Source organism: Meles meles, chromosome 15 (assembly GCF_922984935.1).
Source record: "Meles meles chromosome 15, mMelMel3.1 paternal haplotype, whole genome shotgun sequence".
NCBI lineage: Eukaryota > Metazoa > Chordata > Mammalia > Carnivora > Mustelidae > Meles > Meles meles.
The window spans coordinates 54,764,413-54,786,268 of NC_060080.1; the positions used below are offsets into that span (position 1 = coordinate 54,764,413).

The following is a 21,856-nucleotide window of genomic DNA, read 5'->3' on the forward strand; positions in this document are numbered from 1 at the left end:
GTTTAGGGCCTGACTGATAGGTAAGAGTGTTCAGTAAACCATGAGTTGCTTGAGAAGAGAGCTCAGTGGCCGAACTCTCTTCTCCTCTTGAGGACGAAGTTCAGTGACTCTTTTTCTCTGACAGGGACTTTCGGCTCATTTTGAAATATCTTGTAGGTAGAATGACTGGGCACAGAACTGTGATCCTAAGGCCATCAGTCAGTCAACCAACGCTGACAAAGCCAGAGGTTCCCAAATGTCGGTTCATGGGGCTCTTGCTTTCTCAGTAAGGGCTTCTCTCATCCCTGTGTCAAAAGAACTATCGAATGGCACCATTTATTGAGTAGTTAAGTCCAAACAACCTAGTTAAGTATTTATTTATTTAATAATTTAGCAGCTGTTCAGGAAAAAAAAATAATGCACCTACATTGAAACAAAAACAGTACTATTTTTCAATTTACTTTTCAATCTCCACAGTTAGGAGCAGGCTGCGCTCTTGTTGGCCACTGTGTGATTTCCCAAACCTTGGCATAACCTTGGACCCGCCAGTCTGGTTTCCTGTTCCACACTGATTTTGTGCAACTCATGTCTCTTGTCATAGCAACGACCAAAGGCCAAACTTCAAAAGATCTGATGTCATCAAAAGGAATGCAGATGATTTCATGTTGAAACTGTGCACACTCTCCAGCCGGTAGTCTGCTCCGGGTGTCATGGTTGTTGAAGATCCCCGTGTTCCCCTCAGAAAGGTAAAACATTGTGGTGCCCTGTGTGTTTGCTTGCAGCCCCTGGGGCAGGGTGCCTCGGCACAAAGTTTGGGAACTGCCATTTGAGAGAATCGGTTGCTGTGGGCCAAGAAGTCCACCAACCACCGGATCTGATGCATGAATCAGATGGACACAGTCTGCGCCCCATGATTCTTACAGGTGAGTGGATGAGACCAACATTAATCAAAGAATCTTACCCAAAAATGCATTATTACGAACTAAGGGCAGTGAAATGAAACCAACCTGTTCCTGGCTGGACCTTGTTCTCAGGCCCGAGAGAAGAATCCGTCCTCATCTGGTTCTCAGCAGGTGTTTCCTTTGGCAGCTGCAAACCCAGAGTTGTACTCAGTGCTGTCCTTCCTAAACAATGACTTGGACAGAGAAGAAAATTGGTATGGCTAGAACTGGGGAATTAAAAATAACAATGTCGGCCTTAATGAGATGAATCTGGTGGGCTCAAGGATGCCCATACTTACCTCAGCAACATCTCCTTATCCCTCGTTCTCAGGAAAGATATTCAGAGGGGACTCTCCAAGAAAAAAATCACTTTATTTCAACAAGGCTTTTGCTAGAGATCCTACAGGTCGGGACAGGGTGCATGTCTGGGCCTCTTAGGATGGATGCCTTTTGTCCCGGTCCTGGACAGGCTGGAAGCAGATTATCGGGCATCTTGGACCTCTGTACACTGGACCCTGGCCCTCAACTCTAGAACTGTAGTTTTTATTTTATTTTTATTTTTTAAAGAATTTATTTATTTATTTAAGAGAGACAGAGAGGGGTGCCTGGGTGGCTCAGTGGATTAAAGCCTCTGCCTTCGGCTCAGGTCGTCATCTCAGGGTCCTGGGATAGAGCCCCGCATCGGGCTCTCTGCTCAGCAGGGAGCCTACTTCCTCCTCTCTCTCTGCCTGCCTCTCTGCCTACTTGTGATTTCTGTCTCTCAAATAAATAAAATCTTTAAGGAAAAAAAAAAGAGAGAGAGAGAGACAGAGAGAGCACAGCAGGGGGAGCAACAGAGGAAAAGGGAGAAGTAGGCTCTCCGCTGAGCAGGGAGCCTGATGCAGGTCTTGATCCCAGGACCCTGGGACCATGACCTGAACCGAAGGCAGATGAACCACCCAGGGGCCCCTGAACTCTAGTTTTTAAACTCACAATGTGTAAGTGGGGGAGGGCCCCAAGTCTTTCTTACCAAACTAATTGTGTGAAGTAATGACTCCCAGAAGAGAACACTGCAGGGGGTAGTTTTCACCTGAGCCTCTCAGTCCCTAGTGCTACGCCCACCAAAGTATCTGGCCCATTTTGGGGTTGATGGAGAGACATGAATCTAGAGCTCCCACTAGTGGCAGGAGAGAGAAACCAACATTGTTCCACTTGCCTTTCATTTCTTCCCTTGTTCACACTGAGTTTAATTGCTAGGTTGATGGTCTGCATGAAACATTAAAAAACACCATCTTTACTTTTATGGGGACATTTTCCCAAGCAATGTCAGTTTTCTATGGACCTTCAGGGAACAATGGATGCCTCCAGGCTTTTATGAATGCTTCCTTGTTGACCCCAAAACCTCAGCTACTGGGAGGGAAGAGGTAATAAATCACCTCTTCTTCCTAGATTTGCTTTTTCTCAGGGTCAGAGTGGTGAGATTGGCAGGGGTAGGGAGCAGGCAGCAGGCAGGGGTCAAGGAGACTGCTCAGCCTTGCCAGAGTACAGGCTGCAAATCCACCTCTAACCCAGTTACAAGGGGCCTGGTGCTGCCACGAGGTCCAGCCCAGGTCACTGAGGGATTAAGCAGTAGTTTGGACCAAGATCTTCAAAACCTTTGCAACAATAAAGAATGCGCTATTGTCTGGCTCGTCTCCACAAACCCACCACAGTAAAACCTGAGAGAACATAGGTTCAGCATTCAGGGTTCCTGGGTCAAGTGAGATACTGCCTCATTACAGCTAACTAATAAAAACATTAATAATAATTATAGTCTAATACATAATCAAATAAAAATGCTATTTCTCATCATCTAAAGCCAGGTTTCCTCACCTCTATCCAGTGTTCTTCTCACAGTACCCATGGGTCAGCAAGATTTTAGAGTTCTGATGCTATTGACCTTCTGTGATAGAAAATTTAAAACAGGGGCACCTGGGTGGTTCAGTGGGTTAAAGCCTCTGCCTTTGGCTCAGGTCATGATCTCAGGGTCCTGGGATCGAGCCCTTCATCTGGCTCTCTGCTCGGCAGGGAGCCTGCTTCCTCCTCTCTCTCTGCCTGCCTCTCTGCCTACTTGTGATCTCTGTCTGTCAAATAAATAAATAAAATCTTCTAAAAATATTTTAAAACAAAATGCAACAATAACCCCTGGTTTCAAGTTTGAAGATATTAAGATATATACAGATTTGCAGAAGAGATTCTGAATGCAATGATCTCTCTTCATTAGAGAACTAAGTGATGAGCTTATTTTGATGATGAGTATTTTGAGCTTAATTGTGCCTTCTTCTGGAGTCCCAACCGCCAGTATCTCAAAACATTAACTATTTACGGCGATACGGCCTTTAAGAGGTGATTAAGGTAAAATGAGGTCACAGGGGTCATTGATCATAATCCAATATGACACCGTGTCCTTATAAGTAGAGTAGATTAGAACACAGACACAGAGGAAAGACCATGTAAAGACCCAGGGAGAAGGCCGCCATCTACAAGCCAAGGAGAGAGACCTCAGAAGAAACTAACTCTGCCAACACCTCGGTCTCAGACTTCCAGAACCATGGAGAAATAGATATCTGTCACTTAAGCCATGCAGTCAAGGGTACTTTGTTATGGTGGCCCTAGAAAACTGACACACCAAGGTTGGGAGTTTTTCATTACCAATGGTGATGCCAAATTCAAAGCAGTAGCACTGAATAGAATAGAACTGGGTTTGAGATTCAGGTGATTCTCTCTCTGGGGACTTTACATCTATGGTGAATGTTAGTCATTGTCCACCATGTAGGGCTGCTTCGAAACGATGACTTTCAAAATCCTAATTTAAAAGGTTATTAAAGAACATTTAAGGGGAATGGTGTTTTGTTTTGTTTTGTTTTTAAAAACCTCTTTCTAGGGGGTGTGGAAGAGGGAGGAGGAAACTTCTGTGTGCATCTTGGGCTCTTCGAACATCTGTCCCAGCACATGAGGCTTCTGGTTGGAAACATCAGTCTGGTTTCCACATTTCCTCCAGATGTTTGCTCCATGCCAAGTGCTCTCCTGTGAACATGGTTCCTGGAAAGCAAAAAGCGCCTTCCCCAGGCTGTGTGAGCCCATGCCTGCATCAGAGGTTCCTCAGGGGCACACTGGGTCAAGGACTAGAAACTTCCTCTAGTGATTTTACGTGCGTCAACAGCCTGCTTTCTCGGGCTGCATCAGGAGGCCCAGATGGGGGGCCTGGACCTTCATCCTCAAGCCCCAGGTAATCAGAGGAGCTGGAGAGAATCTCTGCTTTGCTGGGAGACCATGGCCTGGTGGCGAGTCTTGCTGTGAGAGCCGGCATATCAACAGCCACATGAGGCACACAGCCTGCTTGAAGGAGAATTCCTTGTTCTGGGGGGTCATGAAGTGCAGTGGTATATGTTACCACTACTGAGTAGTAGTAATAGTAGTAGTAGTAGTAATACTATTCTAATACTAATATTCTAATATTCAGGCTACTGGCTCATGGGTGTACACACACATCACCCCACTCAGTCCTAATGGTCATCTTGTGTGGTGGGCACCACACGTCTCTCACATTATCCCAGGTCACAGGTGAGGAAGGTGACGCCTCACAGGGTGACCACGAAGGAACACGAGGACCAAGGGTGTATGCATGCAGAAGCGTCCCATGTTCTGTAAGTGCCCCTAACATCGAGCGAAGGTATTTGAGCTGGTGCTGTTGGCAGGCAAAGGTTTAGAAGGCAGAGTGGTGTGGCAGCGCTGTAAGACGTTTAGTACCCCTTGAGGCAAATAATTACAACCTTGGAACAATTCCCCCGAGATAATACTCCTGTTTAAATTTGACTGGTACCGTCCACCACCAGACTAGTGAAAGGAAATCATTTTAGAATGGGAAGTTGCAGCCTACTTGTTGTCTCCGTTACTGAATCTTTTTCATATCAACTCTTTTTTTAAAATTTTATTTATTTATTCAAGAGAGAGCGAGAGAGCGAGAGTCAGAGCATAAGCGGAGGGGGAGGGGCAGAGAGAGAAGCAGACTCCCCGCTGAGCAGGGAACCCGACTTGGGGCTCCATCCCTGGAGGCCGGGATCATGACCTGAGCCAAAGGCAGATGCTTACTGACTGAGCCACCCAGGCGCCCCAATATCGCTCTTTTATCTATAAAAAGAGCTTCTCATCTGCCATAAGTAATATTAATAATAATAACAACAGCTTCATCTACTAACAAAGAGCTATTTTAAGATGGACTTCTTGGGAAGTCTCTTGAGATCTAAGGACCCTCTTATCCCCTCTGTCTCTGAGTTCCTTGTAACAAGGGTGGCGAGGCTGACCTTCCTCTTCCTCAGAGTGCTCCGCTGACATTTCTGCCCCGCTGCGACCGTCTGTTGGAGAGTCCCCTGGCCGCCTATGGCTCCTTGGAGTGAGCTGAGTCCTGCCCACTGTGGGCTGACAAGGCCCTGAGGTTCTGGGTTTAGTGAACTGGCTGTATCTTCGTGTGGAGGAAAGGTCCCCCTTCCTCCGGGTGAGAAGTCAGGGCACATGACTCAGGGCAGAGGAGGGGGGCTGTACAGCTGCGCCTGGCAGAGGCAGGCGGTGCTCACCCCCAGTTCCACATGGCAAACTCCCTCTCCCTTCTGACCGGCCTTTGGGGGTTTCTGACCATTGCCCCATCCAACCCACCCCCGCCCCCGCCCCCGCGAGGTCTTCAGTTCAGTGACTCAGGACCAGGCCTCTGCCTTGCCCTAATGCTCTCCCCATCAGGTGTGAACTTTCTTACGCCATCGCCTCCCTCCGCACTCCACCCTGGTTTCTAGTAAATCTGTTTCCAGTTGGCCCTGCCTGCGTAGCTATTCATACGTGAAAGCAGACTAATTTGTCAAAAGCCAATTTGTCACAGGAGCATTTCACCCAATTACTGGAGATTTCCGAAGTGTTAGCATTGCCCTAAAGCTGCCCCAGCTCCATCTTTAACCCTAGAAACTGTCAGAAAAATGTTTTCCTCTAAACGGGAGACAATGAGCAGAGCCACAGTCAAAGGCAGGAGCAAAAGCAGAAGCAAATTGCTTTGCTGTGAAAAGGGGATGCTGCTATCTAGCCATGAGAGATTTGTTAGGATTAACTCTGTTAATACAAATAAAGCACTTAGAACAGTCTGGCAGAAAATATTCAGTGCTCCATAAATGTTAGCAATTATTGCTGTCATGATCACTGTTAACTTTAAATTTTACATATGCATTTAAATTATAGGAATTAAACCATATGCTAGATGAAAAATAAAAATAACGATTTAAATGGGAATGCTGGGAAAGAAGATGGATAGCAAACACTAGGGCTGACTCAGCGGTCTATACATTTGGTCTCATCGTTTACCTGCGGAGAGGGAAAAGGGCTGGAGACTGAGTTTAATCACCAGTGGTCGATGCTTTGATCAGCCGCGTCCACGTAATGCTGCCTCCATAAAAACACCAAGGAACGGAATTTGAAAAGTTTCCAGGTTGGCAAATACTTGAACATGTGGACCGAGGAAGCTCCAAGCCCTCTCCCCATATTTTGCCCCAGGCACCTTTCCATCTGGCTTATATCTGAGTTATATCCTTTTATAACCAGTATTCTATAAATTTTTTAAAGATTTTTTTTATTTGTTTATTTGACAGAGAGAGATCACAAGTAGGCAGAGAGGCAGGCAGAGAGATGGGGAGGGAAGCAGGCTCCCTGCTGAACAGAGGGCCCGATGCGGGACTCGATTCCAGGACCCTGAGATCCTGACCTGAGCTGAAGGCAGAGGCTTAATCCACTGAGCCACCCAGGCACCCACAAACCAGTATTCTAATAAGTAAAATGTTTCCTGAATTCTGTGAGCCACTCTAGCAAATTAACCAAACCAAAGGAGGGGTGCAGGGAACTTCTGATCTGTATCCAGCTGGTCAGCAGCATAGACCCCGACTGGCATCTGAAAGGTTGGGGCAGGAGGCGTTGTTGTAAGACTGAGCCCTTAACCTGTGGGGTCTGATGCTGTCTCTAAGTTGATAGTGTCAGAATGGAGTTAATCGCTTGGTTGCGTTAGGAAAAGCACACATTGGACATACTAATTTCAAAAGTGTTCAAATGAAAAAAAAATTATCTCTCAAAAAGAAGATATTAACTATGAGTCTAAGCAAATGACTTAACCTCTTAAAGCCTCCACTCCCTCATCTGTAGAACAGAGATAATACTAGAAACTTCCTCATCGTCGGCTGTGAGAATTAATAGAGATATTGCAAGTAAAGCAGAGTATTTCACGTTAGGGAACAGGAAGCCCTCAACAAGTGGACTTTTTTAATGTCCTTATTCAACTGTAGTTCTTCTAAAACACTCAAGGGCAGGAGGAAGGCTCAAGTGTTGCAACATTTTGCTGTATCTTGGGTTCAGCTTACATGTGCTGCAGATATCATTGTAAACACAATGTAAGCACAGTAAAGATATCATTGGCAACACAACTGTCCAGATTATCACTGCACAGAGATCAGCTTTCTCAAGAGTGGCATGACTGCTGCCAGACGCTGTGTGATTTGCAAGTTTTTGCTTGTCCAGTAACCCTCAGATTCTTTGGGAGATAGATTCCAACACTCTCAGAAGAGCAAGGAAGACACACCAGGGTGACTGTCAGCGAATACGGAAGTAGCATGAATGGCAAGCCACGCCACTGATGTGCTCCTACTTGATTTCAGCGAAGTCCGTGAAACCCAACATAAGAAATCTTGATGAACATTATGGCTGGAACTCTGAGGGTATGAGTTTCACATTAATAAATGACTAGCATTTCAACAAGTAAGCAAACTCAGTATGGCGGAGCATGGTGTTCGCTTTTTCTCATTGGGGTTGGATTTCCATTGAAGGTAACATCCAGCCCGAAAATAGACACAATACCTAATCCAGACCACCTGCTTCCTGGTGATCAAGTTCAAGTTCCCACAGAATGTGTCTAATGTCTACCCAGCCAGCTGAGCTGGGCCACGTGCTCCCCCAGCTTTTTCCCTAAAAGGACACTGACAGGCAAACCCCTGCCCTCTCTCACAGCCAGGAACTAGTGACTTGGAAGGGAAGTAAGAGCTTTGTATCTTAGTTGAGAATCAGTAATGGTAAAATGCGAGAGGCAGCAGGCAAGTCTGAAAAAGTGCATCATTACATGGGCCCTGCTTCCCAAGGAGTCACGAATTGATCCTTGTTCCACTCAAGGGTCCCCTGGGAGTGCTACAGAAGCAATCAGACCACATGAAGCAAGCTGAAGACATTCCGTGCCTTACGCTCAGAAGCCGCAAGCCTCTGGCCAGAATGAGCTCTTTCAGCCTGTAAACATCCACAGGGCAGAGCCTGTATTTAACTTATGACCCATCTTAAGTTGAGGAAAGCATGGGAATTGTGTCCTTATTTCCTCCCACCAACACCACCTGGTTCGTGTAGAATCCCTAAGGTTTCTACATGGACTAGGAAGACGGTTTTTACTCTCTCTTAAAGGACTCACGGGCAGTATATCCTTCAAAGTTATCCAATAAGCCCACTTGAGGGCCCCCTCTCAGCTCGTGGAAAGACAAAAGTTGTCTCTAAATGGAAAAGAGAGTGAAGGATACGAGAAGAGAGCCAGCAAAGAGGTCTTAGACACTCACTGCTCAGCACCATTGAGTCAGACACTCTTGGGAGACCCTGATGCTGGAGTTACTCCCACGAGAACTTTCCAGTGTGGAGCTCATCACGTGGGACCCTGAATGTACTCTGGGTAAAGGCCTGGCGTGGTTTGTGGCCGCCAGCCACCCTCAGGACGAGCAGGCAGGTATGACTCGGGGTGGTGGCGAAGGCATCAGCCTGCTGAGATTTCTCCACTTTGATGCTGAATCAGAGCAAAATGAAGGGCCCTTTCCTGGATTTGTACCAGTATTCTTTATATTTTAAAAAAAAGTCCTTGGAAATTTTATTTTAGTTCATCACCACTTAGAGATGGCTTTCTATCCTGCATTCCCCACATGAGGTCAAGGCCAACATAGCATCAAATGAACTGGATAGACTCAGGCCCTCGTTCTGCTGCGTTGAAACCTCAATTTCCACACCTGTGAAATAAGTAGAGCAGCGCGTAATCCAAAGAGTCTATCAAGGATTTATTTTTTTTTTAAAGTTTTATTTATTTATTTATTTGACAGAGAGAGGGAGAGATCACAAGTAGGCAGAGAGGCAGGCAGAGAGAGGAGGAAGCAGGCTCCCTGCTGAGCAGAGAGCCGGGAGCAGGGCTCGATCCCAGGACCCCGAGATCATGACCTGAGCCGAAGGCAGAGGCTTAACCCACTGAGCCACCCAGGTGCCCCAAAGAGTCTATCAAGGATTTAAAGGCAACGTCACGTATAGAGTGCTTGGCACAGCGTCTGACAGAAAGCAAACGGTATTTGTTGCTTATGAGTGGTAGTTAACGGTTATGATGTTGATGGTGGTATTAATTAAGAACAGAGACCGGAAAAGGAGGTCTGAGGGCCAACTTTGATCAGTTGTCAGGTTTGCTTGAGGGCAAACCAGCTTTGCAGGCTGCTACTTAAATCCCCCTTTCCCCTTTTAGGGCCCTGCCCCCATACCCCACCTCAGACTGTGTGCCCTGTGCCCCCAAACCACATTATTCCCTCCACCCACACCCATCTTACCCACCCAGGCTCTCATTCTTTCATGACACAGCTCTCTGCTTGGAACCAGGTAACTGATATAAAGATGGTATTAATGATTAATGGACGCTTCACGGCTCTCTCCCAGATATATCACATTCGTGGTTAATTTCCCAAAGGCTCCTGATAGAGCTTTCTCAATCTGAGTTTGAAAGGAAGATGGTTTTAAACAGAGCTGTTCTTGCGACTCTTTAAATGAAGCTGTCAGCTGCTGACCTTCTTAAAGCAAGTTGAGAGCATTCCCATATATAAAAGAAATCTCAGCCTCCTTGAATTTGTTCATGTCTAAGCTACTGTTATATTGAGATTTTTTTTTCCATTTTATTTATTTTGAGATTTTTTTTTTAGTAACAACTTTGGGCTCAGTTTTCCTCTTCTGAAAAATGGGTATGTAATGAAGATCCATTTTACTATCTCTTAAGCATTTCTTATCCTAAATGAGTGAATACAAGATAAACCAGCAAGTAGGGAGGACAGAGAATGTGTAGTGTTGACTGGGGATAGAAAAAAGGAGTAGGTAGGGGCACCTGGGTGGCTCAGTGGATTAAGGCCTCTGCCTTTGGCTCAGGTCATGATCCCAGGATCCTGGGATCGAGCCCTGAATCGGGCTCTATGGTCATCAGGGGAGCCTGCTTCCTCCATTCTCTCTGCCTGCCTCTCTGCCTACTTGTGATCTCTGTCTGTCAAATAAATAAATAAAATCTTAAAAAAAAAAAAAAGAAAAAAGGAGTAGGTAAAAAAAATCTTAAAAAAAAGGGGGGGCGGATCGCTCAGTTTGGTTAAGGGTCTGCCTTCAGCACAGGTCAGGATTTCAGGGTCCTAGGGTCGAACTCTGTGTCAGCTCCTTGCTCAGTGGGGAGTCTGCTTCTCCCTCTCCCGCTGCCCCTTCCTTAACCCCCATCCCCCTTCTCCTGCACACACACTCTCTCTAATAAATAAAATCTTATTTTAAAAAAAAGGAGTAGGTAGATTTAATATTATCATTAGTCAGGACTTGTGTCAAACTTAGCAGTTTTAGAACCATGTTTAACAATTCTGTCTGCATATTAGAATTAACTGGAAATTTTCTTAAGGAAAAAATTATTAGACTCCACCCCCCCCCCCAAATTCTGATTCAGTTGACATGTTGACATGGGGTGGGGTTTGAGCATCACAATTTTTTTTATAAATCTCCTTAAGGTAATTCTATACTGCAGCCAAGACTGAGAACCACTGTCTTAAAACAGCATCAGTAATATAAAGTAGGTGGAAAATGGCATCCTGGGAGCCAAGTGTGGGTTGTGATCACGAGGCGAGGCTGGGTCTCTATCCCGGACAGACTCAGCAGGTGACATTCGACGGGCTTCACCTTGTGGTCATGGCCTGGGGGGAAGAACTCGCAGGCAGAAGTGACAAATCACTAGATAGTGGGCTAGAGGAATCACAGAGTCCCCTAACTGTAATCCTCTTCTGCATTGGTATGTGAGCACCGGCAATTCAGCTTGCCTTCAGGCCTCAGTTTGCCTATCCATTAAATGGACAGATTAGATTAGATAAGCCCGGGGAGGGGGGGGTTTCTAAGTTAGTTTCTGCGCCTCCAAGGCAGGATGCACCTCTGCGTTGGCGTTCTCTGCGCATTCCTGGTCTGAAGTCACCCTGGGAAGCTCACAGGTCCACCCACCCTCCAACTCTAGCTCTTCTGCCGCCGCCCAAAGGCCGGCCTGGCCTGCTCCAGCAGTAGTGAGACCTCCACCCTTGGGGCCTCGTCCAGCGGGAGGAAAGCCCGTGTGCAGTTCTTGTAAAGGCAGGGTGTTTGAATTGCAGGGGCGGTCTCTAAGTGATCTCTCTGGTCCCCGGCAAGCCGCCGCCTGACCACGGCCGGTATCTGCAGAGGAAGTGGTGGAATGTGGAAGTTTACACGACGTCCGTGTGCGCACATCCCCCTGTCTTGAGCCCTGGGAGCCCGGCCAACAGCTGCGGTTCCCTGAGGCTCCTCGGCCGCCCATCTCCCTGGCCTGGAACTCCTTCAGAGCCTCCAAGCTTTGAGCTTTTTAAAAATGGAATGACTAGGCTGTTGAGCAGGGCTTAAGGAATTGAACAGAGCAACAACAACAGTGTTTGGTGCTTATATCCTCTGCCCAGGCTCTGCGTGAGGAAGGTCCCACTCCAGGCCTCAGACTCTGACCCAGATTCACCGGAAGGGAATTGCTGTGGTCTCAATGCTTGCACCCCGACCCCCAATGCCTGTGTAGACATTCTAACCCCCAGAGATGAAGGCATCACGTGGGTGGCACCCTCCTGAACGGGATGAGTGACAGAAAAGAAACATCACAGAGATGGCGAGCCGCTCCACCATGTGGGGACACAAGAGACGTCTGAAGCCCCGAAGGAGGCCCTTGCTCCACCCCGCTCTCAGACTCCCAGCATCTGGAACTGCGGGAAATAAGCATCTGTTGTGACAAGGCGCCCAGTCTGTGGTATTGTGTTATAACAGCCCAAGCAGACAAAGACAGGAATCGTCTCAGTCAATCCCCTCATACAAAATGTCCCATCTGGCGCACTAACTTACTGGAAAACCCTCAGCTCTGCCTCAGACTTGGGAGAAAAGTGGGCTGACGCGTGCCATACCTGAGGCTGTGAGTTAAATGACAAGTCCGGGTGGGGAAGAAGGCCAGGGGTTTTGGTGGGCACCCTGCAGACCTCTTTCAGTTTCTCATTATCTGTGCGGGTGGAAGACAGGCAAGGTGAGGAGGGGGCGGGTGAATGGGAAAAGGCAGGTTTAGTAGATCTCGCCCTTGGGAGATCTAAAGGTGGGAGCCAACAGAACGCGGATGATGTAGGTCTGTCTCTGTGAGCTGCTTTCCAAAGACGGGCTTCTCGATCCAGACCAAGCCTAGAGCTATCCCGTGTTCTGCCTCACACAGAGCCTTTGGGGCACTGAGGTCAGTGGCATCAGACCCCAGATCTTTGCAAGCCCTTCCTTGCCCTCACAGGGCCTAGGGTATAGAAAAACTCCTGCTTCTTGTGTTCTCCTTCTATGAACAGTGGCAGAGGAGGAAGCAGGGCTCCTCTAGCCAGCCAGGTTGCCCCCTTGATCATGAGGAGGAACAGACACTCCGGCTTCCAAGGCTGGAGTGGCTGCTGTGTTCTCTCATGGCCCTGGTGGAAGGAATAGAACAAAAGGTGTCATCTGGCCAGGAGAAGCTTGGAATTCGAATGCAGTCCTTCTGCTCTGTCTGAGCACCTGCTCCGAGCTCCAGCAAGGTCCTGCCACACTGACCTCCAAACACAGACTTCAGGTCCTCCTCTTTGCACCTTTGCGCAAATGTTCCCTTTAGAATTTTGAGGTTACTTCCGTCCTCAGCTTGGTTTCAGCACCTAGAAGGTCAGTGTGAGGAACCCACACCCGGCAGAACTACAGACTCTCCTCAGTGTAAATTAGGTGGTGAACAAGTGTCTCCACGTTTGCCTCTCTGTAATTAGGAAACAAGCCCCAGGAAATCAAATATTTTATTGCTTTACTTAATGATGTGCCAAATCACTCCCTTTCCTTTCGCCCCAGTCTTCTATAAGCTCATCTCCAAGAGAATGTGCTGGGACTTGCCCCTGCCCTCCAGCAGTCTGGTGGCTGGTGGCGGGTGTGGCAGGACTAAGCCACACTGACCCTCCTGTCTGTACCTTTTGCTCTGTGGGTAATGTGTCATGGCCACAGGGAGAGGGACAGAAATAACCAGAGTGAAGAAAACAAAGAGAAGAAGAGAAAAAGTGAGGGGAAAAAAAGGAGAAAAAGGAATAATGGAGGAAACGTGCGCCGGGTTATTCTCATCGCAGTAACCATCGATCTCAAACCTCTGAGGAAGCCAGGTGGCTTCAAGAGTTCAAGTAAACACGTGGCAACAATGGGATGACGTCTGGAAACTGAGCACAGGGAACACCTGCTGGGAAATCGGACCGGTGGCCTCCAGAGCAGAAGGCGCCTAGGAGAACATCTATTTATATGTGTTTCTGTCTCATCCTTATTCAAAGTCTGTCCTGAGTGTGTTTTTGGATATGTATGATAGAGTCATGCAGTAGTACCGGTATGTGATTTCTAAGTAAAGAAATCTATTGGAGGGTGTCTGCTCAAGTATTTTCTTCTGGTGGAGTACATGGTCAAAAGAGCTTGGCGATCTCCTGATTAGAACAATGACAAGCGCCATGAAAGAGCCCTCTCTCCTACTTACTGAGGCGTGGGGCCTCACCAGCCTACTGCCTTAATGTAGGAGGAGAAGTCAGCTGTCTGCTCAAAGGCCCCTCTCCCAGCTGTTCTCTAGGGCCTCTGGTCCCTTTCAGGAGTGAAATCACTTACATTTTGGTGAAACAGACTATTATCGTGATTATTGCTATCTAAAACCTCCAACCCGGCCTCCAAGGAAGTGCCACCATAGTGAGAAGGCCTCTGTTTACAGGGCCATAGTATACAACCGTGGCCATGGAAAGGCAAGTCTGGACTGGAATCCAGCCCAGGCCCTGCTCACCCAGCCATGTGCTGGGAGAGGAGTGCATCTGCCCCAAGGAAGCGGCACCTTTTACTAAGGTTCACAAACGTGTCTGTAAGGATTACCAACAGCCCTTTCCTTCTTTCTTCCCTCCCTCTCTCTTCTTTCCTTCTTCCTTTCTTTCTGTCTTTCTTTCTTCCTTTCTCTTTATTTGAATATGATTTCTCATCAATTTTGCCTTCATAAATACAAAGTTTATTGCTTGTTTTGTCTTAGTCTAATAATACTTTTGACTTTCCAGCCCTAGAGAGTGCACATCATGGAAGGGGGGTACAAAATGGGGCTTTGGTGAAGCCCCACAAAACACAGCTCACCAGCTCACCATAGGTGAGTACAAGAAAGCTAAATATTATTTTCTGTCCCATTTCTCAAGGCCATCATGAGGCCATCTGATTAGATGAATTATTCCACAGAGGAAAAAAAAAGAACTAATGCCTCAGTCCAGCCTTGGTTGGGGCCAGTCTCTTGCCAGGTCCTGGGATGTGGCCTGCTTCAAATGTCTCCATTGGACATAGTCACCCAGCATGGAAAGTTCCATTTCACTCGGCCTGAGACTACAGTGGAATAATGCAATCCTTTTGAATACAGCCACAGAGGTCATGGATGTCCCCACACGTCCCTGCTCACCCTCATCTTCCTGCCAACTCCATTGGTTTATTTTACCAGGAAAAGTGATGTTTCTCCTCAAATGTCTTCTCCCTCCTAGGGAGTAATTTTGCCTCTCAGTCATCAGGTAGCACCGAGAAAGGCAGTGTGTTGGGTGGGCCTCTGTGGCCTGTCTTCATGATATGCTTGGAACTCTCAAGCATCAGCTTTGGGCTCTTTCATCGATTTGACAAATTCTTTGACTTCTTCTTCCAGGGCCTTGTTCCTTCTCTCAACATCCTCCCGGGAGCGTTCCACATTGCGGAGGCTGATTTCCAAGGCTGCCGATTTCTTCTTCTCCTTCTCCAGTTCTTCATTGAGCCTCACCACCTTGGCCCAGACATCATAATTTTCCTTCTCAAGGCTACAAGGAAGGAAATAACAGAATGAAAGAACGGGGCATGACCTCTAGACTCTCCCTTCACCCTTGCTCACATACTATCCATTTTCCTTTGTACATCACAAGTCCTAGATCCAACTTCCACCGCCCTCATGCGGACTTCCCAGTAAACCTGAATTCCCAGGGTGTGTCTGAGGCCCACTCTTGTCATTTAACATGATCTTATAACATCTTCTGTGTTGTTGTTTTTCATATTGTTCTATATTTTGTATCTTCTATTGGATAATAAAGTCTTTGAAAGAAGGAATATATATACATGTAACATATATATAATTTTTTTCCCACCTGCACAGTACCTTGCACGTGTCCTGCAACAGAAATGTTGGCTGGGGGTTGAAGATCCATATTCCAGATTCCCAACACCTGTGCACACATGACTGCCTGCTCATCCTGCTGCCAGGGAGAGTAGCAGTGCCTTCTCCTATTAAGGCCTCCTCGGGGAGGAAATGTGGAGAATTTGGGGAGCTGCCCTTTGGGAGCAGGGGCCATGGCAGCCCCACCCTCACTTCTGAATCTGCTCCAGGTGAAGAATCTTCTGGGTTTCTGAATTCCCAGAAGTTTCCCTGTTATAGCCCAAACCTTAATCTAGCCACGGGTGCTCCCTGCTCTTGCAAGCCTTGCTGAATTTACTCCTAAGAATGAGAGTACGATGCCATTTTTAAGCCCAGAGAGGAAATTTCAGGACTGTGGGGAGATTGTGTGATTGAAAATTTGCTTCAGAATTTCACTCTGTGAGGTGCTGCCTCCTTGACCAGCACCCACTCCCCACCCCAAACAGCCTATTTTTTTAGCAGACAGCCTGGCTTCTGTCTTCAGGAGCTTCAGCCGATTCTCCAAGTAATGGCCCTTCTTTGGAGCCTTGCCTTCCCCTGCTTATCTCTTCCTACAGCTAAATTAGTCTCGTTCCTTCTGGCCCTCTCATTACAAATCCAGTTTTCTTCTCCAAGTCTACTCTTGCTTCCATCTTGCTTTGGGAGAAATCTCAACTGAGAGAACTACTGCTAGATTTTGACCACTGCTGCTGGTGGAAAGGTAGAATCTGGGCGGGCTCAGGAGCCTGACTGACCCGGTTCAAATCCCAGCCCTACTGATGATGAGTTGTGTGCCCTCTGAGGAATCTTTTTAAACTACCCGAGCCCCCATTTCTTCTGTAACATGAGGATATTATCTATCTTACAGCATTGCTGTGGGGATTACATGAGAAGGTGTGTCTGAAACACGAAGCTCACAGCCGGTGCTATGGACTATTAAGTCTCCTCTCTCTGTTGAGGATGGAGGACCCCTCTGATGGGTGAATTCAGAGGACTTGGTTCCATGCAGGAGGAAAGGCCCCTCCATGGCAGCTGGGCTCGCCCTACCCTGCCAGTGACATTCATGTGAGGGTGCAGTAGCAAACTCCTCTCTCCTCTGGGGATGTTTCCATCACAGACAAGATGGCACTTGAGTGTTGTAGTCCTACAAAAGGACTGATTTCACGTCCTTAGACAAAGTATCTCCATTTTGCTTTTAGACGGGCAGCCCTCTATGTAGGAAACAAGGAATCAGGGCTCACAAAAGTCTTCCTTTCATATGTCTGAGCCTTAATGGACTGAAAAAGTACCCATAATTTGAAAGCCCCACTAGTTCACATTTCACTACGTCATGATTCGTGTTCATATGGGCTAAGCTGGATTGGGCTTACATTCATGAAAAGTCAATGGTGTGAAAAAGATTTCAAGAAAATAATTTATCTACCCAGGAGGCCACATTGTGTCCAAGCACCTTAGGGATGTGCATGACAATTGTGGCAATAGCCTCCCTGTTGGCCTTCCCTTCACCTTTGGGGGGCCTGAGCTCAGTGAGAAACCAGTGACTTGGTGAAGCTTTAGTCAATTAGATCTGGCTAGAAGCTCTGCCTCACACAGGCTTTAAGGTGGCTGGCAAGGCCTTCTGCCCTCATCTGCCCTCTCTCCTATCAGCTACTCTCCACTGCTCCAGCCCACCGCCACTCTTCCAATGCACGAACATCCTGACCTGCTCCCTTCCACACCCTCTGCACCTCTACTTCTCCCTACCTGGCTTGCTCTTCCCCACAAGTGGGCCTGACTTATGCCCTCGTCTCTTCAGGCCTTTGCCCTAGTGCCACCTTCTCAGTGAAGCCTTCCTGACCATCCTGTTTAACATAGGAACCTCCTTCTTGGACCACCCAAACTTCTGCCCTGCTTTATCTTCCCTCATAGCATGTTCCAGCATCTGACATAGCATATATTTTAATTACTTATATATATTGCCTGTTCCTGATAGAAGGAAAGCTCTGTAAGCACGGAGACTTTTGTCTGTTTTGTTCAGTGCTATTCCCCAACAGCTGAGATGGTGTATGGCACAGAGTAGGTGCTCAGTAATCATTTTCAGAAGGGATGACTCACATTTCTATGAAAAAATTTAAAGTTCCTCTTAATTTTTAGAGCATGTCAACCCTTAAAGAATCATGATTTGGAAATTGTTTAAGCTGCATAAGCTACACACTTCACTTTTTCATGAATTTAACCTAAAACTTATTAAAGAGATTTTACTACTGTAGTCATCTCATCATTCCCTCTACCTCTTTCCTCAATTATGCCCAACTGCTATAGATTACTGCATTCTCTAAACTCAAGGTTTCTAACATCACTTCTTCAGCAGAGGAGAACAATCCCTGTTGCTTCTGAAAATGGAAGCTGAGTGATTGCCCAAGGCCCCTCTCAGGTGACTTACTTTTTAATCTGTTCCTCATACGTTTGCTTCTGTGTTTCTATTTCCTTTTGCAGCTCCTGGACCACCCTCTGCAAGGATTCAAGTTCCTCTTCCCCAGAGTTCTTTCTAGCAGGCCGGGTTTCAGAGGTGGAGCTGGCAAGAGTTTCTCTCTTGGAGTCACAAGCGTGGGAAGAGCCGGCAGCTGCCTCATCCCCAGGGGCCCGGGGCGGGGCAGGGACATTATCGTAGGTGGAAGTCCGCTGGGAGTCTGGGCAGGGGGACACGCCTTGAGACAGCGTTCTCCTGTGCCCTTCCCCGGCCTTTACCTCTGAGGAAGGTGACCAGAACTCATTTTTAAATATCTCCACTTTGCTGCTGTTGGCACCTTGAAATGCTGATGTCAAGAAGCATTTCCGATTAGGGAGTGTCTGAGTCCTTTTCCTTGACTGCAGCTTCCAATCACCTAGCTTTTCCCTGGGGGCTTGACTGCTCTCTTCCAGAAACCCATCATTGGGCTGTTGTCCGGTGGGGCTGGTTGTGTCCGAGTCGCTGGTCTAGAAAGAAATGGCCACGAATGTCACATGGGTTTTTACCATGTGTCAGGTTCCCAAGATAAGGATTAGCAACCTGAAAGAAAGAATCTCTGGGCTGCACACCCGTGAAACTCTTAATGAGAAGACCATCTCTTAATTCATCACATTATTGATTATCTGCATGGGGTTTTTCTCAAAAGGATATTGCCCTGAAAGGAACTAACTCATGCTCTAAAAATCAATTGTCTATTAGTGGTAAGGGAGTCTTAAAGTAGGATTTTTTTCACAGCTTTAGGATGAGGAGGCCTTTCTAACTAGAATTCAAAAATCCAAAAACATGAAATACAAGTGTGATAAATTCAACCTACATAAGTTTCCATGACTCCCCAAATTTAAAAAGAACAAAAATAAAGCAAAGAAATCACTATAAATAAAATAAAAAAAGAAATGGCAAGCCAGCAAAAATATTTGCAATACATATCATGGACAATGAGCCACTCTCTCATATAAAAAGTTCATAAAAATTGACAAGAAAAAGACCAACAACCAACATAAAGATGGACAAAGGATAAGATCAGACCATTTACAGATGAAAAGAAAAATGCAATGAACCCTTACACATAAGAAAAGATGTTCAGCTTCTCTCATTATTAAAAAAAAAAACCCAAATCAAAATTAAAATTACTGAAATATCAGGGTGCCTGGGTGGTTGAGTTTTGGACTCTGCATTTCAGCTCAGGTCATGATCTCAGGGTCATGAGATCAAGCCCCACCTTGAGCTCTAGGCCCAGCTGAAGATTTCCTCTTCCCTCTGTCCCCCCACACCCTCTTACATATATACTTATGCATTCACTCTCTCTCTCTCTCTCTCAAAAAAAGTGAATGAACAGTTCTCATCTATCAATAATACATCTCCCCAAATCTGAAAATACATTTTGCTAGTGAAATTATAAGAAACAGGCTCTTTTGTGCATTGATGGTGGAAATATAAAATGGCACAACCTCTATTTGACAATTTTAATAAAAATTACACATAAATCTACTTAACCTCTGACTCAGCAATCCTAATTCTGAGAATTTATCCCAGAAATACATCTACTTAAATATAAGATGAAGCATGGTCAAGGTTATTAATTGCAACCTGGTCAGATGAGGGGTCTGTCCATATATCGACATAAAAATGTCTTCAGGATATACTCTTAAGTGGAAAAATGCAAGATAAAGATAAAGAGTAGCATGTATATTGTGCATGTGCACACTTGTATGTGTGTGGAGAGAGAGAGAGCAAGAGAATATATTTGCATAAAAATATGATTTACACTCATATCTGTTTATAATTGTATAAAGAAACACTGGAAGGATAAATATGAAGCAAATAAAGGCGAGGAAGGATGCAGTGGATGGAGATAGCAAAGGAAGCAGGATTTCTTAATATATAGTTTTTCTCATTTTAATTTTTTTGAATCATAGATATATAAATTAAAAAGAAAAAAAGAAGAAAAACGATGAGCCCTAAAATAAAAAAAAAATCAAGGCCTAAGCTCTCCTTCTAATCTCTCTATCACTTGCTTTCTCCACCCCACCTGGAGACAGAAGCCCTGGGGCCTCAAAGTGAGAACTAGAACTAAACCCATTCTGTAACACCCTAGTGCTACCATTTTCGGCCCACTGGTCAACCTCCCTGAACCTCCATTCCTGAAAAACAAGATGTGGATAACAAATTCTGCCCTACAGAGTTATGGTGAGGACCCCAGAGGTGACCTACTTAAGTTTCCCATCACAGTGTCTGCCCATAGCTGCCCATACTGTTACAATAAATACAAACCTATCAAATAAGCATAATGATATCTACTCCCAGGGACTGCTAATTGGATTTCATTATATGAAGTATGAGCATTTCTAAATATTAATTTGAAAGTGTTGGTAAAATGCATCGTGTACAGACATCACCTAAGAAAAATCGTAACTACTACCACTACCTATCTTTTTTTCATACTTCTTTAATTATCCTCAGGATTAACAGTACTACAGACAACTTCATTATCAGGTCAACCAGAAACTTTAAATTCATCTCTTGGTCACATAAAAAGAACCAAGCTGCTACAAAAAGTTCATGGTTGGTTTTGTTTTTTTTTTAAGTATTTTAAGTATTTAAGTATTTTAAGTATTTTTTTAAGTATTTTAAGTATTTGTAAGTATTTAAGTATTTTTTAAGTATCTATAAATACATAAAAAATATTTGAACTTTGTAAATTATTGGCTTCAACTACTCTACATTTCAGAGGTTGCAGAGTTTTTTGACATTGGGAATGTGAGCCACGACCTTTTAGTACAAATGAGGGGAGTGACATTGCTGAGACAGCTTATCAGGGAATGAGAAGTATTACATGAACACATCACAGAAATCACGTTTCATGGGTTAGCGGGAAACCAGTTCTCTCTGGACTTTGACCTGGAATTTTCAATAACTCTTGCTAAAATCCTTACAATGTGATATATAATTTCCCCTATTGAACTTTCCTGGACTGTGTTTGGAAAGGCTTCCCTTTTAGAGTGGGCTTTAGTGAAGACTCTCTCTGCTTAGTAATTAGGAAACTGGCACACTTGTCACTAACCCCACCTCCAGGATGCCAACAGAAACTAGATTTTGAAAGAGGTCAGGCTTTCAAGATGCAATCAAATGGGTCCGTACCATCTGTGCTCACTGTCACGGCATCCTCTAAAACTGCTCCAACTTCCACCCCAGACTAGCACTTACATGGAATGACATGGACTAAAGGAAGAGTCAGAGGGAAGGAAGAAGTTTCTCTGCACCTTACCACATTACTGAAGCTATCTGTCCTGGAAATTGGAGGGTCTTCAGTGGCATCCCAGCCCACAGAGCTTCGAGCTACTGGAGGTTTCTTAGGGTCATTTTTCTGAGCAGGGGGTGACAGGGGTGCATCCTTGGACTTGGGGAAGAGGACTTCGTGGTCTCTGATCATCATGGTCATCACTCTTTGGATCTGAGGAGTCCCTGAAAGAAGAAAGAGATTTGTAGACCTGGACCATGGTCTAGGTCTGGACCATGGCAAGAGGTGGGCAGTCCTCACAGTCTCCACCCATGGGATGTCTCTAAACTTGGCTCTAAAACCACAGGGCCCAAAAGGTCCCCATTTTACTCTTCGTGGGACCCTTCTAAATTGCTTGAGGTAGGAGATTGTGATGAAAGAGAAGGGAGAGAAGGATATGGGAGTGGGGTAAAAGAGGGTTATTTTCAGCCTATACAGTCCTATGGGTCAGTCTTTGATCAGAAACTAAGCAATACAGTAAAGAAAATGAAGACGCCTTTCTCCCCTGATGGGTCCTCAACATGTCATCTCATTTCTGATTGCACACACAGTAAAGACGTGCCAGGTGTACTGCCTTCCCAAACGCACGGCCGATGTCAGTACTCTATGCCGGCACTACTGCCTACCAA

The 21,856-nt window shown here is 45.9% G+C and overlaps 1 protein-coding gene and 1 long non-coding RNA gene across 3 annotated transcripts in view; one reads left to right on the forward strand and one right to left on the reverse strand.

Annotated features, from left to right (window-relative positions):
• Positions 1-731: 731 nt before the first annotated feature.
• LOC123925795 lies at positions 732-15,398 on the forward strand. Its single transcript, XR_006815080.1, has 2 exons — positions 732-902; positions 14,968-15,398. It is a non-coding gene; the product is annotated as an uncharacterized LOC123925795 (long non-coding RNA).
• ARHGAP25 (Rho GTPase activating protein 25) overlaps positions 11,724-21,856 on the reverse strand; it is an 86,681-nt gene continuing 76,548 nt past the window's right edge. Inside the window, exons 9-11 of one of the 2 annotated variants that reach the window (XM_045979323.1) lie at positions 21,216-21,412; positions 17,885-18,417; positions 11,724-15,115 (exon numbers count right to left, since the gene is read on the reverse strand). In XM_045979323.1, coding sequence (XP_045835279.1) covers positions 14,908-15,115; positions 17,885-18,417; positions 21,216-21,412 — 938 coding nt within the window. In that variant the 3' untranslated portion in view covers positions 11,724-14,907. The remainder of the gene's footprint in view (positions 15,116-17,884; positions 18,418-21,215; positions 21,413-21,856) is intronic. The other variant, XM_045979322.1, reaches the window with a different exon arrangement.